Source organism: Manacus candei, unplaced genomic scaffold (genome assembly GCF_025592945.1).
Source record: "Manacus candei isolate 608988 ecotype Guabito, Panama unplaced genomic scaffold, ASM2559294v1 h1tg000043l, whole genome shotgun sequence".
Lineage (NCBI taxonomy): Eukaryota > Metazoa > Chordata > Aves > Passeriformes > Pipridae > Manacus > Manacus candei.
Window position 1 is genome coordinate 6,931,204 of NW_026138091.1, and position 14,342 is coordinate 6,945,545.

Below are 14,342 nucleotides of genomic sequence, written 5' to 3' on the forward strand. Positions count from 1 at the left end.
ACAAAGCTGCAGAAACATAGCTGCTGGTACTGCCTGATGCTCCATAAATCAGTCTGTTCCTAGCACTAATTATTCCAGGCAGCTGTTATCCTCCATTTGATCTTTAGTACTCAGGAAATCTTCTCTTCAAAGACTAACTCACCAAAGAATGTTTAGCATGTGCCACTTGGAGATGAAATGCATCTGTGTTACTTAAAGGCCATGTACCCTGTTGGGTATTTTCAGTGAAGCCCCATTAACCCTCCTACAAGTTCACAATGGTTTAAGAGAAAAAAAAAAACAGAAAAAAGGTTGTTTCAGTGGGAAAAAGAACAGTGCAGTTACTTGTACTGAAGTGTAACACCCAGTAGAATAAAAGAGGAAGTAGTGCTAAGCTAGGCAAGTGTCAAAGACTATGCATACAATCTAATCACACAACTTTTTCTCTCAGGCTGTTTCTACATCCAAATGTTTGTCAGAGGGAGATTAAAGACTGCAATGACATGGTATTGTAGTTATGGAGCTCACACAGCAACCCTTGCTGCGAGCTTATACACAAGAGCAATCTTAACATCCTGATTGTCCAACATTTGCCACAGATGCCATGGCTTTTCACTACCTGTAGGAACTGGAGCAGGATCTACATCAGTTCAAAAGTGTCTGAAGATCTGTGAAATATGAATACACTCGGGCGCACTTCTCGCGCAACTCTCCGTCCCACATGGCCTTTGGCACCACTGGTTGTGCAGCCAGCTTCCTCACAAATTCCCAGTTAACAAAATGAACTCCTAGGTTATACTGTGGATGCTGACAACGCCTCCCAGCAAAGCACACAAGCACTTTTCAGGCTGAGCCCTTTGCTCAGTGGGGGCCCTGCACCCCACTCCTCCCTCCATAGCCAACACTCACCCTGCCCAGACAGACATGCTGGGCTGCAGGATGGTGAGCTGTTTCACACTGTTCCTGAACCTATGTGGAAATTGGCACCTCCTCTCATTTAACCATAATAATCCCTGGGTGACTATATAAAAAGTCTTTTATAAAAGACTAACCAAACTTTACCACTGATCAGATATCCACAGCAGTGCCTGACAGTTAATTCTGATGTCATGACTGACTGACAGGGACTGTAGACAGAGAACAGGCTGTTCTGGCTGTTGTCAGCAAACAGCAGCATCCTCGCTCCAGATGACTGCATGCCTCTTCAGTTTGAGCTAATCAAATCCCACCTTCCAAAGTTACCGCAGTACTACAGAAATAAGACATCACTGTTTTGAGAACTACTTTGAGAACTACTAATACAGGCATATTAGTATATAAGTACTACAAATAGTACTTGATAAGTAATACAAAAAGCCCCACGCACAATAATCTATCACATTAATTCCTGTTTCTAATACTAAGGGAGCATTTTATGTAACAAGTACTGTCCCAATACATCAACTTCTCATGGCACAGCTGTTGTGAGAAGCGTAATTCAGTGAACTCAAAACTCTTCATTAATTACAAAACTAATCCTGTAAAGTTAGCTATGACTTTGCAACAGTGACAGGATTACTGTCACACAGAAGAATACAGAAAAGAAGTTAAGCAGTCAATGTCCAAGTTGTATGCATACCCAAAACAAACACAATCTCGGGTGTAGCACTAACTCAACCAATTTCACTGTTGTCACAGCTGCTAGCACACTGACCAAGAGTAGTTGCAACATCCTATACCAAATGTTGCAGAACAAGAATTTAATAGTGACTCTGCAATCTATACATCCTTATATTGAAGAATCTGCATTTTATGCTGCAAACTAGGCCTAGATTCAGCAGCCAGCCTAGTGCTTACAGCACGATTTACTGAATTTACTGTTTGGTTCCATGATAAGCAATGAAATATTTGTTCTGCACACAATGAAATATTTGTTCTGCAAGAATAATTTTTTATATTGTAACCACATTCAGCTATTACTATTCCATCAAGTTTCTACATTATTAAAAAATACTGCTGAACTATTTATTAGGGAGGGAGGGAAGAAATAAAACTAGTTGTAGTTAGGTAAGCAGTGATTGATTCTCTCACCACCTCAGGTGACTGTCACAGGGTGCCCCTTCACCCTAGCAGCTGGGGCCAGCTATAGAACACACCTACACAACACACTTCAGATGGGTCAATTTAGCCCCACTTCGCCCTCACCCCAGATGTCTGCCATTTCCCAGGACAAGCATTCAACGTGGGGCGAGATGGAAGGATGCAGGGTTATAGCTCTCCATTTCACAGGGCCCACAAGCTTATACAGAAGTGGGACACCACAGCTGTTTGACCAGTGTCTCCCAGATCTCACCAGGCTCCTTTGGGTGAAGGGCTGGTATGTCCCAAACAGTAAGTCACTGCAATCAACATCCACTTGCTTCTGTGTGAGGCACGTTTGGGGCCAAGTTTGATGCTCAATGGGCAGAAGTGAACAGGTAACTGAAAGCTCTCTCCTGTCAGAGGCAAGTGCCTGAGGTCAGATGCTCATTTGCTCAGCTTCCAACTAGTCCCAAACACCTTTCCCATGAAAATCTCACCTCTCCAGACACAGTGGCTTACTGGACTGGAAAAGGAACAGCAGCAGTGAGCCAGGAGGCAGCACATTCCTCAAGGACATAATGGTCTCTTAGTCAGCAGGCTCCACACTGTCTCCAGGAATTTACCAGCAGCAGTGACCCCAACTCCAATGCAGACAATTTCCTATTAATGGCAGCAGTGGAATGATACTTAGAAGAAAAAAAGCGTCAGTCAGGTATAGTCTTATACCCCCCATGCTGATACTGTAAGCACCTAGATCCTGAACAGACTCCCAGGGTTTGTAGCAAAGGCAATCCTATCTCTGGCTCCTGACACCAGCTGAAGCAGCCACCAGGACAGTTAGCTTAGTTAAATCCTGAAGAATGTAGCCAAAGGAGCCCATAATAAAAACCATTTTCAAGAACCGTTCAAATTTTAGTCAATGATGGAATATGACACTTGTTCTGGGGGAGCCAGGAGGTATTTTTCATGAAGGTAAAACATTTCAGTGGTGAGAGTTAGGAACAAAGAAGTTAGGAAAGTACATGACACAAAAAAGTAAGGATTCATATAATCCCTAAAGACTCAGAAGGAAAATATATGGCTTAGGAATGCATGTGGGGTCCTCAGCTCCATAATCAGCCTGGCAATCCCAGTGCTGAGCAGTCAGGGAGTGAGCTGCAGAGATGGCTGGCTGCACAATCCCAGGAAGATCTCTGTAACAAAGTTGGTTGGAACCACTTTAATGGAAAGCTCTGCCATAAAATAACAGCTTGTGGAAAGCTAAGTCCTTTTCAGCAAATTGTCATCTTTGATTAAAACATATTTTCAAATGCTAAAAGCATAATTTTGACTCTTTTTAGGATTAAACATTTTATCACCTAAGTTGAAAATGGCTCATTACCTAACATGAAATGAAAAAGGCATCTGAACAAAGCATGTTGGTTCTAAATATAAGCTTTCAGAATTTTGCTTCATAAGCAATTGACTTTTGTGAGTGGGTGTTTTATTTCATGCTGGAATAAGATATTTTAGTTGTTGTATCCTTAAAGCAAAATTTCCCTCAGAGTAAGGATTCCAGGTTCTGTAAGGGTCTAATCACTTAGTTCTTGACATCTTTTTAATCTGATATTCTACAGTGGCACAGACCACAAAAACTTTTCAGTTGAGATATGACCAAATTAGATAGCAAGCCAGCCTTTCTTTCCAGGAAAAAAAAAATCTTCTAGAGCCATTTGTCCTTGTGCACAGCCCATTCCAAGGGACCAGCAGGTGAACTTCACCACCCAGATCAAAAGAACTCCTGCCCACTGGCCCAATGCATCTTATGGACCAAGCACATAGCTACCATCCCCGCTGAGCCAAGCTTCAGCATTCCTGAATACAGGTTCTCTCCTTTTCTAACTGGTCCATAACTTCACTCTTTGCAAACCAGCACAGGACACAAAACAGATCAGAAAATCCTTGCTAACCAGTGCTCAGACCACTTCCACATCTGGAGTCATAAGAAATAGAGAAAGCCTTTGCTCTCTGCAGCACAACTAATAGTTTGATGAAAACAGCAATAACTAAAAATGAATAGCAATATTCTATTTATTTCCACATGTATTGCTACAAGTAGGCAAGTGACCATAAAGAAAATTCAGCCTATCTTTGGACACAGTTTAAACAAACAAGATGACTATGACATTTTCAAGCTCATGATTATGTTTCATTCCATTTCCCTTTCGCCACCAGAAGACTTCAAAGGACAAAAGATCAGGTAGAACTAAATTAACAACAATTCATTAGGAAAAAAAAAGAAGTAGCCACAAACAACATTTCTTAAGCATGCATTTCAGAAAGCCACAGCATCAATTTAAAGGATCAAATTCATTAGCACCCACAAAGGGTAGGCTAGTAATGTAGCCAAGCACACGAATACACATGAGGTAATAGGAAAGCTACTGAACTGAAACATGCAGCCAACTAAGTCATTTGAGAATGACTCACGTGAAATCAGACTCCATAAGAACTAAACCTCCTATGTTAACTGCATCAAAAGAGGAATGCACTTTTGATAGATCAATTAAATGGCTCTTGCTGTAAAAAGTTACTGAAGCAGATTCATCTGCCTTCAAACATCAGAGCTACTGAGTAAGATTTAAAATCTATTATATCAACACCTTGAAAATGACAAATGATTTTCTAAATGAATGACCTGTTTCACAGCCACTTGGAAATCTAAATTAGAGTTGGAGATCAGCACAGCACATGCATGATAGTCTCTCTTTTAATTGCAAATGCAACACTGGAAATCACACAGACATTAATATTTTTATTTTTTAATAGAGAACATCCTCCTCTTTAATATATATTTCAGATGTTAAAGTGAAGAACATGAAAAGCAAATATGAGCTAAAAAATAGCCCCCTAATTTATAACAGTGGAGATTCAGGGGAAGAAGGGTAGGTCAAAACTGCCATAGTAGCAACATTCATTGAGTAATGCAACTCCTCATAAAGAAATTAAAAAATTAAACCAGAGAAATTGAGGTGTTCCAGGTTAAAGCATATTTATACAACTGTGAAAGTACATCAAATTACTGGGAAACGAGTGAGAAAAGACAGATAAGCCACAGGCAAAATTTGATCTGCATGAATTATTACACATAAATAAAACCAAAACCCAGCCACAGAAACCCACTACACATATACACAAGTGCTTGTCCCATGTTAAGAGGCATCTGATCCAGAGCGAAATCAATCACAGAATACCAGGTTGAAAGAGACCTCAAGGATCATCTGGTCCAACCTTTCTCAGCAAAATCATGGTCTAGACAAGATGGCCCAGCATCTTGTCCAGCCGAATCTTAAAAGCATCCCTTTTTGAGGAATCCAACACTTCCCTGGGGAGGTTATTTCAATGGCTGATTGTTTTCATTGTGAAAAACTCTCCTCTCCTCCAAGAACCTTGTGAAGTTCATATTCAATCAAATCAGTATTAGCTGTGCCCACAGTATATTGTGTTAAAGTTGCTTTCACACCTTTAACCAAACTTTTACCCTACGAACTAAAATTTGTGAATTTCTGCCTTAGTTTTGTAACAAATGCTGAGGGAAGAGGAGGGATGGAGAAAATGTGTGAGTAGATAATTAGTGCATGCAGAAAAAAGACAAGGAAGAACACATGAAGACAACCAAGGAATAATGTGAAGAAAATTCAAGACTGGGGAGTCATCTGGGTAGGCACTGCAGGGTAGACAAGACACAGGGATGGGAAAAAATGGAACAGGGCCAAGAAGTCCAATATTTAAAGACTGAGTCAAGTAAGAAAAGCTAATAAAGAGTTTGGAAGGGAAAAAAAACATAGGACAAGACACAGATGTGGCAGGACTGCAGCTAAATGGAGGAAGGGAATGAGATAGAAAACAGAAGTTTAATCTAGATATGTGAGTACTTTAACATATCTAAATTACACTTTTCCAGAGACATGTGATCACGGTGACCTTGCACAGTTCTCTCCTAACCAAACAACAGCAGGCAATGCTTTCCCAGTTTCCTCTGAGTTCCATAGCCTGTGAGAAAAGTTGATGCTACAGAGACAGTAATTCATTCTCAGAAGTTGAGGAGGCTTCATAGTCCAATCTTCTACCAGGAAACTGTCCACCCCTCGAGGACATGCAGGGTACCAATCTGTGCCCAGATGGTGCAGTTCATGCTGGTTTTCTATGCAATTAAGATGCACTCAAAGAGACCACTAACAGGGCTAATAAGTATAAACATAACCTTCTAAATTTCTGTAGATGGACTCCAAAATATTCAGCTCACTCAAACAGGAGCTTCTAAATAACATTCACAACCACGTGGGAATGAATGACCTCAGTTATAATTAAAAATCCATTTGTCACCGTTTTTCAACCACTTCATATACGGAACCTAATACTTCCTTTGTGAATAACATTTATTTGACAGCCAGATGCTAAATCTTTTCATTCAATTCTTGCCTGACTACATTTGTAAAGCACTTCTCTTCATGTTTAAGGAAAGGATATGAAAGCCATCAACCTATGAAAACCAGAGATACACCTCTATTCCTGCACAAAATAAAATATTCTGTCTCCCTCTACTGGCTCTGCATTAAATCAAATCAGGAGGAGGAAAAGAAAAACTAGAAAGCTAATGCTTATTGTTATCTTAGAGAAATCTATACAGGACGCTATGCTGAAATAGCAGAAGAATAATACTTTAATCATAGTTTCTAAACAAGTATTACAACAGACAATACTAGGAGTCTTTCTGAACATGGCATGAAATCCATTTAAAGTTATTATAGGTACATAGCACCATAGCTATACAGCACCAAATTCATGACATGATGAATGATGTATTTTGGAAATCTTCTACTAAAATTATTTCTTCATTAAAAATACAAGAGAATATTAATTAACTTTCTGTTACTATAGCTTCAGTTTATTTTATATTGAATCATATTTAAGCATTCCTGCTTGCCTCCAGCCAGACTGAGTTACAATTGAGTTGGATTATTTTAATTCTGAATAATTTATAGATAATACATGTTTTTAGTTTGGGTTGTTGGGGTTTGTTTGTTTGTTTGTTTTAATTAAAATGACAGGCAAGGAAATTTTGTGATTCAAGGAACTTCTGGTTTGCAATTCAATCAGTCAAAATATATTTAGTAATGTAGGCAAGTTGGCACTATATAAAATACAGGGAGATAAAAGACAGAGATGCCTTTTGCATATTCTTTAGATGGCAACTGCAAAACCTGAATTTATTTTTTTACTGAATTCTGCTTTTCTCAAATGATATAATTAAGTACATAGAGCACTCTGCTTAGTTTTTAAGGCAGACTTGAAATAGTTCACAATGCTCCAGAACAAACTTATATCTTCTTACTCCAAATAAGTCAAAATCACAAGAGTAAGAGAAACATGTGCCATGTTTGTCATGAGGCCATGACTGTGATTTCTCTCTTACTGATTTTCTTCATTGGAGTATTTTATTTAAATTTGGGTAAAAAGTTATTATTGAAATGGAACTGGTGAGTCATATATCTTGCAAACTAGAAATACAGCACAGTGTACTGATTTTATCACATATCCAGCAGAACAATTTATCTTCCCTCAACAGAGCCGTAGCCATTCATGCATCTGACCAAAATGCATTTCACTCTGCAGTGAATTTTATCTTCTGTGGTAATACCTATTTGTATGCAAAATGCACATCACCTACCAGGGACAAGGGTCAACAGCATAATGAGAAACACAATAAGTTATGAAGTTGTTCCTGGCAACTGCTTGTTCCTCCACATTTACTCTATCCACTCAGGGGTTGAAATGCTGCAGGCCCTGTGCTGGGTATTGGTGGGTCTGAAGGACAAGCAAGTCAGATATGGGCTCCCAAAGCTGCCAGGGGGAGGATGGGGGCAGGCCTCTCCTGTGCACTCAGCAGAGACCAAGAGCCAGCAGAGGTCAAAGACTGAGCAGTGGATGCCTTCCTTTGTGGGCTGTAAAACTCACAGACCCTGAACTTTCGGACACTGAACACCGTTTTAAGCATACAGTTTTTTAAACAGTACCTGGTTTTTTTCTCTCTGTAAAAGCAGACTAAAGCACAATAGATATTTCATCAGAAAATAATCAAATTTATCAGCCCTGTAATTTCCAAACTAACTGAAGTTACTCTTAAGAGTTAATTTGTCAAGCAGTATTCAAAAAGGGTCTGACATAACTTCATGAAAAAGTATTGTTTGCAATGGGTCTGTACAGATTGCTTAAAGGTAGCACTCAAACATAAGGATGTGAACTTAAGGTTAATTGAAAACTAGAGTTCTAGCTCTACACAGTGATTTCACTATGTGGGGGAAAAAAATTCCCAGTGTGACAATAGTATAAACATACCATGAAACTCTATATAAATCAGGTGAAGAATCACTTGTATTTTGAAACATTAGAATTAATGATAATGCAACTTCAAGAAATTTTGTCACTTCTACAGAATGTCATACCGTTAATGCTCAACATGAAAGCACATTATAAAACTTTATAGCACATAACATTATGCTGCAAGTATTTACCTTCATCAGAAAAACCTAGAACAATGAAAACTTCAGGAAATTAATAATGCTTTGAATTTTTAAAAGTGAGAGGGCAGTCTATAGAATATTTAGTTTCCATGGGCTTTAGTGAAGAGAAAAATTACATTTTGAGGCAGAGGGGGAGGTATGCAATTTTTAATGTTCCATCACATTAAATGTTCGGGGGGTTTTTTATGGTTAAGAGATGAGAAAATAGATCTTTCCACTGTTAGCATAAGTTTTGCAGAAACTTTAGAACGTAATTACATATTCAAGCTACTCTAAGCAATCACTTCTCCCGTACAGCCACTTCCACCACCCCCTGAAGAAACTGGAAACAGGGAACTGCTACAGAAAAGAAATTAGTTTACCCAATCACCTCTCCAATTTGACTCATTATATTCCAATACAGGGGTTCCTACTGCTACACAGGAAACAGTACAAAGACAAGAATAAACAGTTGGAGGGAAGAAGATCAGTTGTGCTGGCCTTTGGACAGCTGTTATCAAACATTGCCTCAAAGGCAGGATTACCAGGAAATTTCAAGTTATACATCCTACAGCAAAAGCTTATTATACAGACAATGCAGGAATGTTAGCACATCTACACTGAGCAATAAAAACACAGTCTTGATCTATTCCAAAGCAACTGCAGTTATCAGAAGTTGTTCACCACATCCCAGTGGCTTTGAATTAGACATTAAGGCAAGAAAAAACTAAGTTTTTGGTGCCATGGAACACATGCATCCAGTTTTTGAGAAATATAAGCTGAAAATAACCACTAGGTAAATATTTTAATATAAATGTCCATTTTAATAATTAAAATATATCACTCAAAGAGATGTAATACGCAAATCTACACAGTCTTAAAAAACCTGCATGCATATGCATGGATATTAGGCAATAAAATACATTACTTCAGCTATCTCAGTCGTTACCAGCACACCATAAACATAATGCCCCATTAATTTCAGTGTAAAATGGTACCTGAAACTTGCAAAATCACATTCATATTTAGTATGAAATCCACATCCCTTTCAGTAACATCTTTTTACCTAACAAATGAGGCTCAGACCCCCAGAACTTACAGTCAAACCCTCTAAATACTTGAAACATACACAAAATTCAAGAAGTCTCATTTAACAGGAGACTACAGTATATGCTTACATGCTAATGGCACTGAGGACTTGGTTATCAAGCTGATGTTAATAAAAAAAAGTTTTCGAGAAGAAGAAATATGACTACACAGCACAAGATAGGCAAGAACTTGCGTGCCAGGTTTAAGTAAAACAAAAGAACTCTTTTAAATGCTTAAAAGTGAAGTTTCACATTAACAGACAAGCCCTTAACTAAACTACATTAGCACATGCCACTACAGTAAAATTCTTTTAACGAAATTTTTACATGCATCTCAAAGCTTCTGCAGACATTTTTATGAAAAGACCATGCTTTATTTACTGTACCTGAATATTTCTGTACCTGTCACGCTGCATGTTAATAAAAAAATAAGACAGGGAATATTAGGTTATTTTCACATGTCCTTTCTAAAGGCATAATTCCTATTTATTTTTACATATGACATTACATGCAGTTTTACTTTAGCGGAACTATCGAAAGCACTTCAGCCTATCTTAAGATGACAACTTTGCCAAGTCAAATAAAAAGGTTTCACTGTTCTGGAAAAAAAGGCTAAACAATTAAAGAGTAACTTCTCTCCTCTTTCCCATGCACTCTCGCAGAACCTCCCAAAACACTGGTACTGATAAAGGAGTTTGAGGGAAATAGGCTTGTTTTTATTAATACTCCTCGTCTTTGATCAACTTGACAGAAATGAGTTACACGCTATTAACAATGCTCTGGGAAGACAATTCCATATGCTGTCTATAGCTGCCAGTGAGAATAATTTCTATTTCTAGCATCTCCCTTATAACATATGAAAGCAGACAGCTCCACACAGCAAGCACACCAAACAAATTCAGCTCAGGTTGTCTGTTTAATTAAAGCTGAAAAAACCTGGCAGACAACCTACAGTGAGGGTGCCACAGCACTACACACAGCTGAGGCTATGGCAGCTTACCCAGCCGAGGTAGTTGAACTTTGACTGTTTCCAGGTGCCACTGACATCACTAAGAGCCAGTCATATCCAAGAAATAGCACAGCCTGGCCTCCTGACTTTAAATGAAGTGTGAAGGCTTGAATGAAATACTGCCCATGTTAATGAAATAAACTACTTACACTAGCACACAGAAAGTACTTACACCGTTTCTGGGAAACCGCCTGCAAACAAGCTGTAACAATGTCGCAATTCTTCTGGACTTTTTGTACAAGCCTGTCTTTCTGCTTCAGAAGACGAAGCAACTTTGCTGATTGAATAGAAATTCTGTAATTCAGTTCTTGCTTTATAGTTGTTAATTCATCAACATCTGCCAACAAACAGAGAAAACAACTTCAGTACAGGCCAAAACACTTACAAACAGCCCATTGTAGCTGACATACAAAGAGACGTGCCCCATGGACATTTATATACAAGCTTTCTATAAATTACAAGTTCTACTGACTGGGGTAATTCCCAATTATAAATATTTTCAGGATCTGAGCCAAAGTCTTTAATTTTCTTTTAAACTAAAATACTTCCATTTATTGCACAGCATATGAATCTTAATAATTATGCTATTATAAATTCATAGAATTGTGACAGATGTAGCCAGAATATCCAATAATAGTGCAACCGGGGGTAAATTTTAAATACAGTATCTTCAGAAAGCTGCCTGTGCATGGGGAAGACGTGCATTTGTAACAAAGGAACACATTCAAGAAGCTGCCTGCAAAGCTACAAATTCAAGTCCAGAATGAGTGCAAAGTGGGAATCTCCACAAAGACACAACTGGACAGCTTCAGTCCAGGCCTCAGCTATTTCCACTGGTCAGTCACAGTGTCACCAGACGCCTCTTAGTTCACCAAAATGTCTCAGCTTACTTCTGATATTCCTGTTGCCCCCTATGTGACGTGCTTCAGGTCCAGAAGAGGGAGCTGTTGGGGAGATATCTTAAGTCCATTTATTTTTCTGCGTCCTCTGCTCTGTTCTCAGAGGCTCACCCCACCAGTGAAATCCTGGATCTTGCCTATCACACGCTGACCTCTTCAGCTCTCCCCTGCAATAGCCTGGCACAGCTTGTCACCAGCATCTACACAGAGGTGTGCTCCCTGCAGCTAAGTTTTCAAATCCTATCACTTTCAATGCAACCATGCTCCCCTGATGCTAGAAGGAAAATCAGTGCAAGAAATCCATACTTTGGTAACCTGATCTAATGAGAAAAATATTTATGCACCCAGAAAAACCTACTATTAGTGGGATGGTAAACGGCTCAGCTCATGTGGCAAAACTTTTTCAGTAATTCTGGAGAGCTTAAAGAAAAGGACAAATTAGGCTGAAATGACCATCAATCATGGGCTAGTGAAGAGCAAAGTATGACTGCAAGGGGAGCGGAACCAGTGGTAAACCACACCTGTATTTTATAGACACTACCCTGTTTCAGCACCTGCTGCTAAGCTGAAACTCCCCATCACTTGTACCAGGCAAGGGGATTTAAAAATAAATCCATGGATTTTGAGAGCAAAAAAATTAATTTGCACTCCTATTGACTTCTACAGTTACCACACAAGCAGTGAGCTGAGTTTTCTTCTTTCTCACTCATGCCAGTTAGTTGTCCCTGTAAAAACAATTAACTTTGCAGCAAAAGTAATGAGTTGAAATACTACAAAATATATTCCTCAACAAGCAAGGGGTTTTTGAGTCCCAAGTTGCTATAGGACACACAGAAGAACGTGAGCTACGTCCTAGTAACATCAGATGGTGTCTCATCTCACTAAGAAGCCAAACACGGAAGCAGACAGCTGTTTGCACAGGTCTGAAAAACAGGTGCATTTATTCACCTCTTTTTTTTTTTTCCTCCTCATCAAAAGCAGGAATGATTAAACATCAGGAGACAAGAGGCCTTTGTGCCGCCCTCTTCATCTGATCAACTTGGAGTTGCAAGTCTTATTCCTTCAAAAACATGCCCTGTTGAGGTTCCTTAGCTTTCAGGAGAATTCTTTGAAAATTTCATTTAGATTTTGGTTAATTGACTACAGCATTTACACCTTTTATTACACTTATTTCTTTTCTGGAAGACATGCCAACCTACAAATAAGTCTTACAACTGACTGGTTTAGTTTAGGTTCACTAGAACTAAAAGGACCTGAAAAAACAACTACCTCTTATGACACCGTATGCCTAGCATGTCTGCTAGACTAAGAAAAAAAAAAAGAAAGAAATGAAACTTGGTCACTGATTCATTACTGTGAGGAAAAGCACTGAACTCGCAGAAACACAAAAGCTTGTGCAATCTGTCACAGAAACTAATAGCAGGTGACCCCATTTTTGCTCCTACAGCACCTGGAACAAAGAAGGAAGGAACAGCACGGGAGGCCCTGGTCTGAAGGAGCTCTCAGCTAACAGCGCACGGGAAGCTTCTGGGAGCCATGGCCATGCAGAAAGGCTGCTATAGCGAGCGGAGGGCACCCTTGGTCAGGACTTCCGAGCAGGCACAGAGGGAAAGCGAGGCGGCAGGGGCAGCTCCCAGCCCCGGCAGCGCAGGGCAGGGCAGGCGGGGCGGGCTGTACCTTTCAGCCGCAGGTACTTGACCTGGCTCGGCCGCTGCTGCAGCTCACGGAGGGCGCGGGAGCGGGCGCTGCCCGAAGGGGCGGCCGCCTCGGCGGCGCTGTACAGCTCGGTGAGCAGCCCGCTCACCAGCGACGAGGTGCGGCTGGACCGCCCGCTGCCGGGACCCCCCTCGTCGTCCTCCTCCTCCTCTTCCTCGGCCAGGCTGTCGGCGCTGCTCCCCGCCCTGCCACCCGGGCCGGCCTCCCCTGCATCCATCTTCCACACCGCCGCCGGGTTCCGGGCCCGGCCCGTTCCACAGCGACACGCCGGAGTGGGGCGGGCAGGGGAAAGGGGGGCGGACAGGAAAGCCCAGGCGGGTGGGACGCTCCCCCGCCCGCAGGAGCGCCGCGCCGGGCTCCGCCCCCTCCCCGCGCACCGCGGGCACACACGGCGGGGACACCCACACCGCGGGCAGCCACACACGACGGGCACACCACACCGCGGGCACACGCACACCTCGGGCATACACCCACACGGCGGGCACACCCACACACACACCGCGGGCACACACCGCGGGGAGAGGAGGGCGCTGCACCTGCGGAGGGGTGGGGGGCAAATGACCTCGCCCCGCCTCGGGGCGGTGACACTGGGCGCGGTGCCCGGGCACCATCGTCCTGCCCGTCGTCCTGCTCCTGCTCCCAGCTGGAGCGGCGGCCTGGTTCTGCGGCAGTTCAGTACCTGGGCTGCCGCCGGTCCCTGTAGCACAGCCCGCGGCCCAGAGCGCATGGCGGGATTCTCACGGCTCCGCCTGGGCTCGCTGGGCACCGATGGCGCTGCAGGCCGGCCACAGGCGGGGCAGCCGCGGTAATTCAGGTCAGAAATTTACAGAATCACAGAATGGGTCAGGTTGGAAGGGACCACAGTGGATCAAATGGTCCAACTTCCCTGCTCAAACAGGGCACACGGCACGGGAATGCGTCTAGGCGGTTTTGGAGTATCTCCAGTGAGGGAGACTCCATAACCTCTCTGGGCAACCTGTTCCAGTGCGCGCACAGTAAAGAAGTTCTTCCTCGTACTCAGGTGGCACTTCCTGTGCATCACTTTCTG

The 14,342-nt window shown here is 41.7% G+C and overlaps 1 protein-coding gene across 4 annotated transcripts in view; it reads right to left on the minus strand.

Annotated features, from left to right (window-relative positions):
* TBC1D30 (TBC1 domain family member 30) overlaps window positions 1-13,645 on the minus strand; it is a 52,661-nt gene extending 39,016 nt beyond the window's left edge. Inside the window, exons 1-2 of one of the 4 annotated variants that reach the window (XM_051795783.1) lie at window positions 13,256-13,645; window positions 10,852-11,016 (exon numbers count right to left, since the gene is read on the minus strand). In XM_051795783.1, coding sequence (XP_051651743.1) covers window positions 10,852-11,016; window positions 13,256-13,511 — 421 coding nt within the window. In that variant the 5' untranslated portion in view covers window positions 13,512-13,645. Of the gene's footprint in view, window positions 1-10,851; window positions 11,017-13,255 lie in introns of those variants that run through there. The other 3 variants (XM_051795784.1, XM_051795785.1, XM_051795788.1) reach the window with 3 other exon arrangements.
* Between the last annotated feature and the right edge of the window lie 697 nt (window positions 13,646-14,342).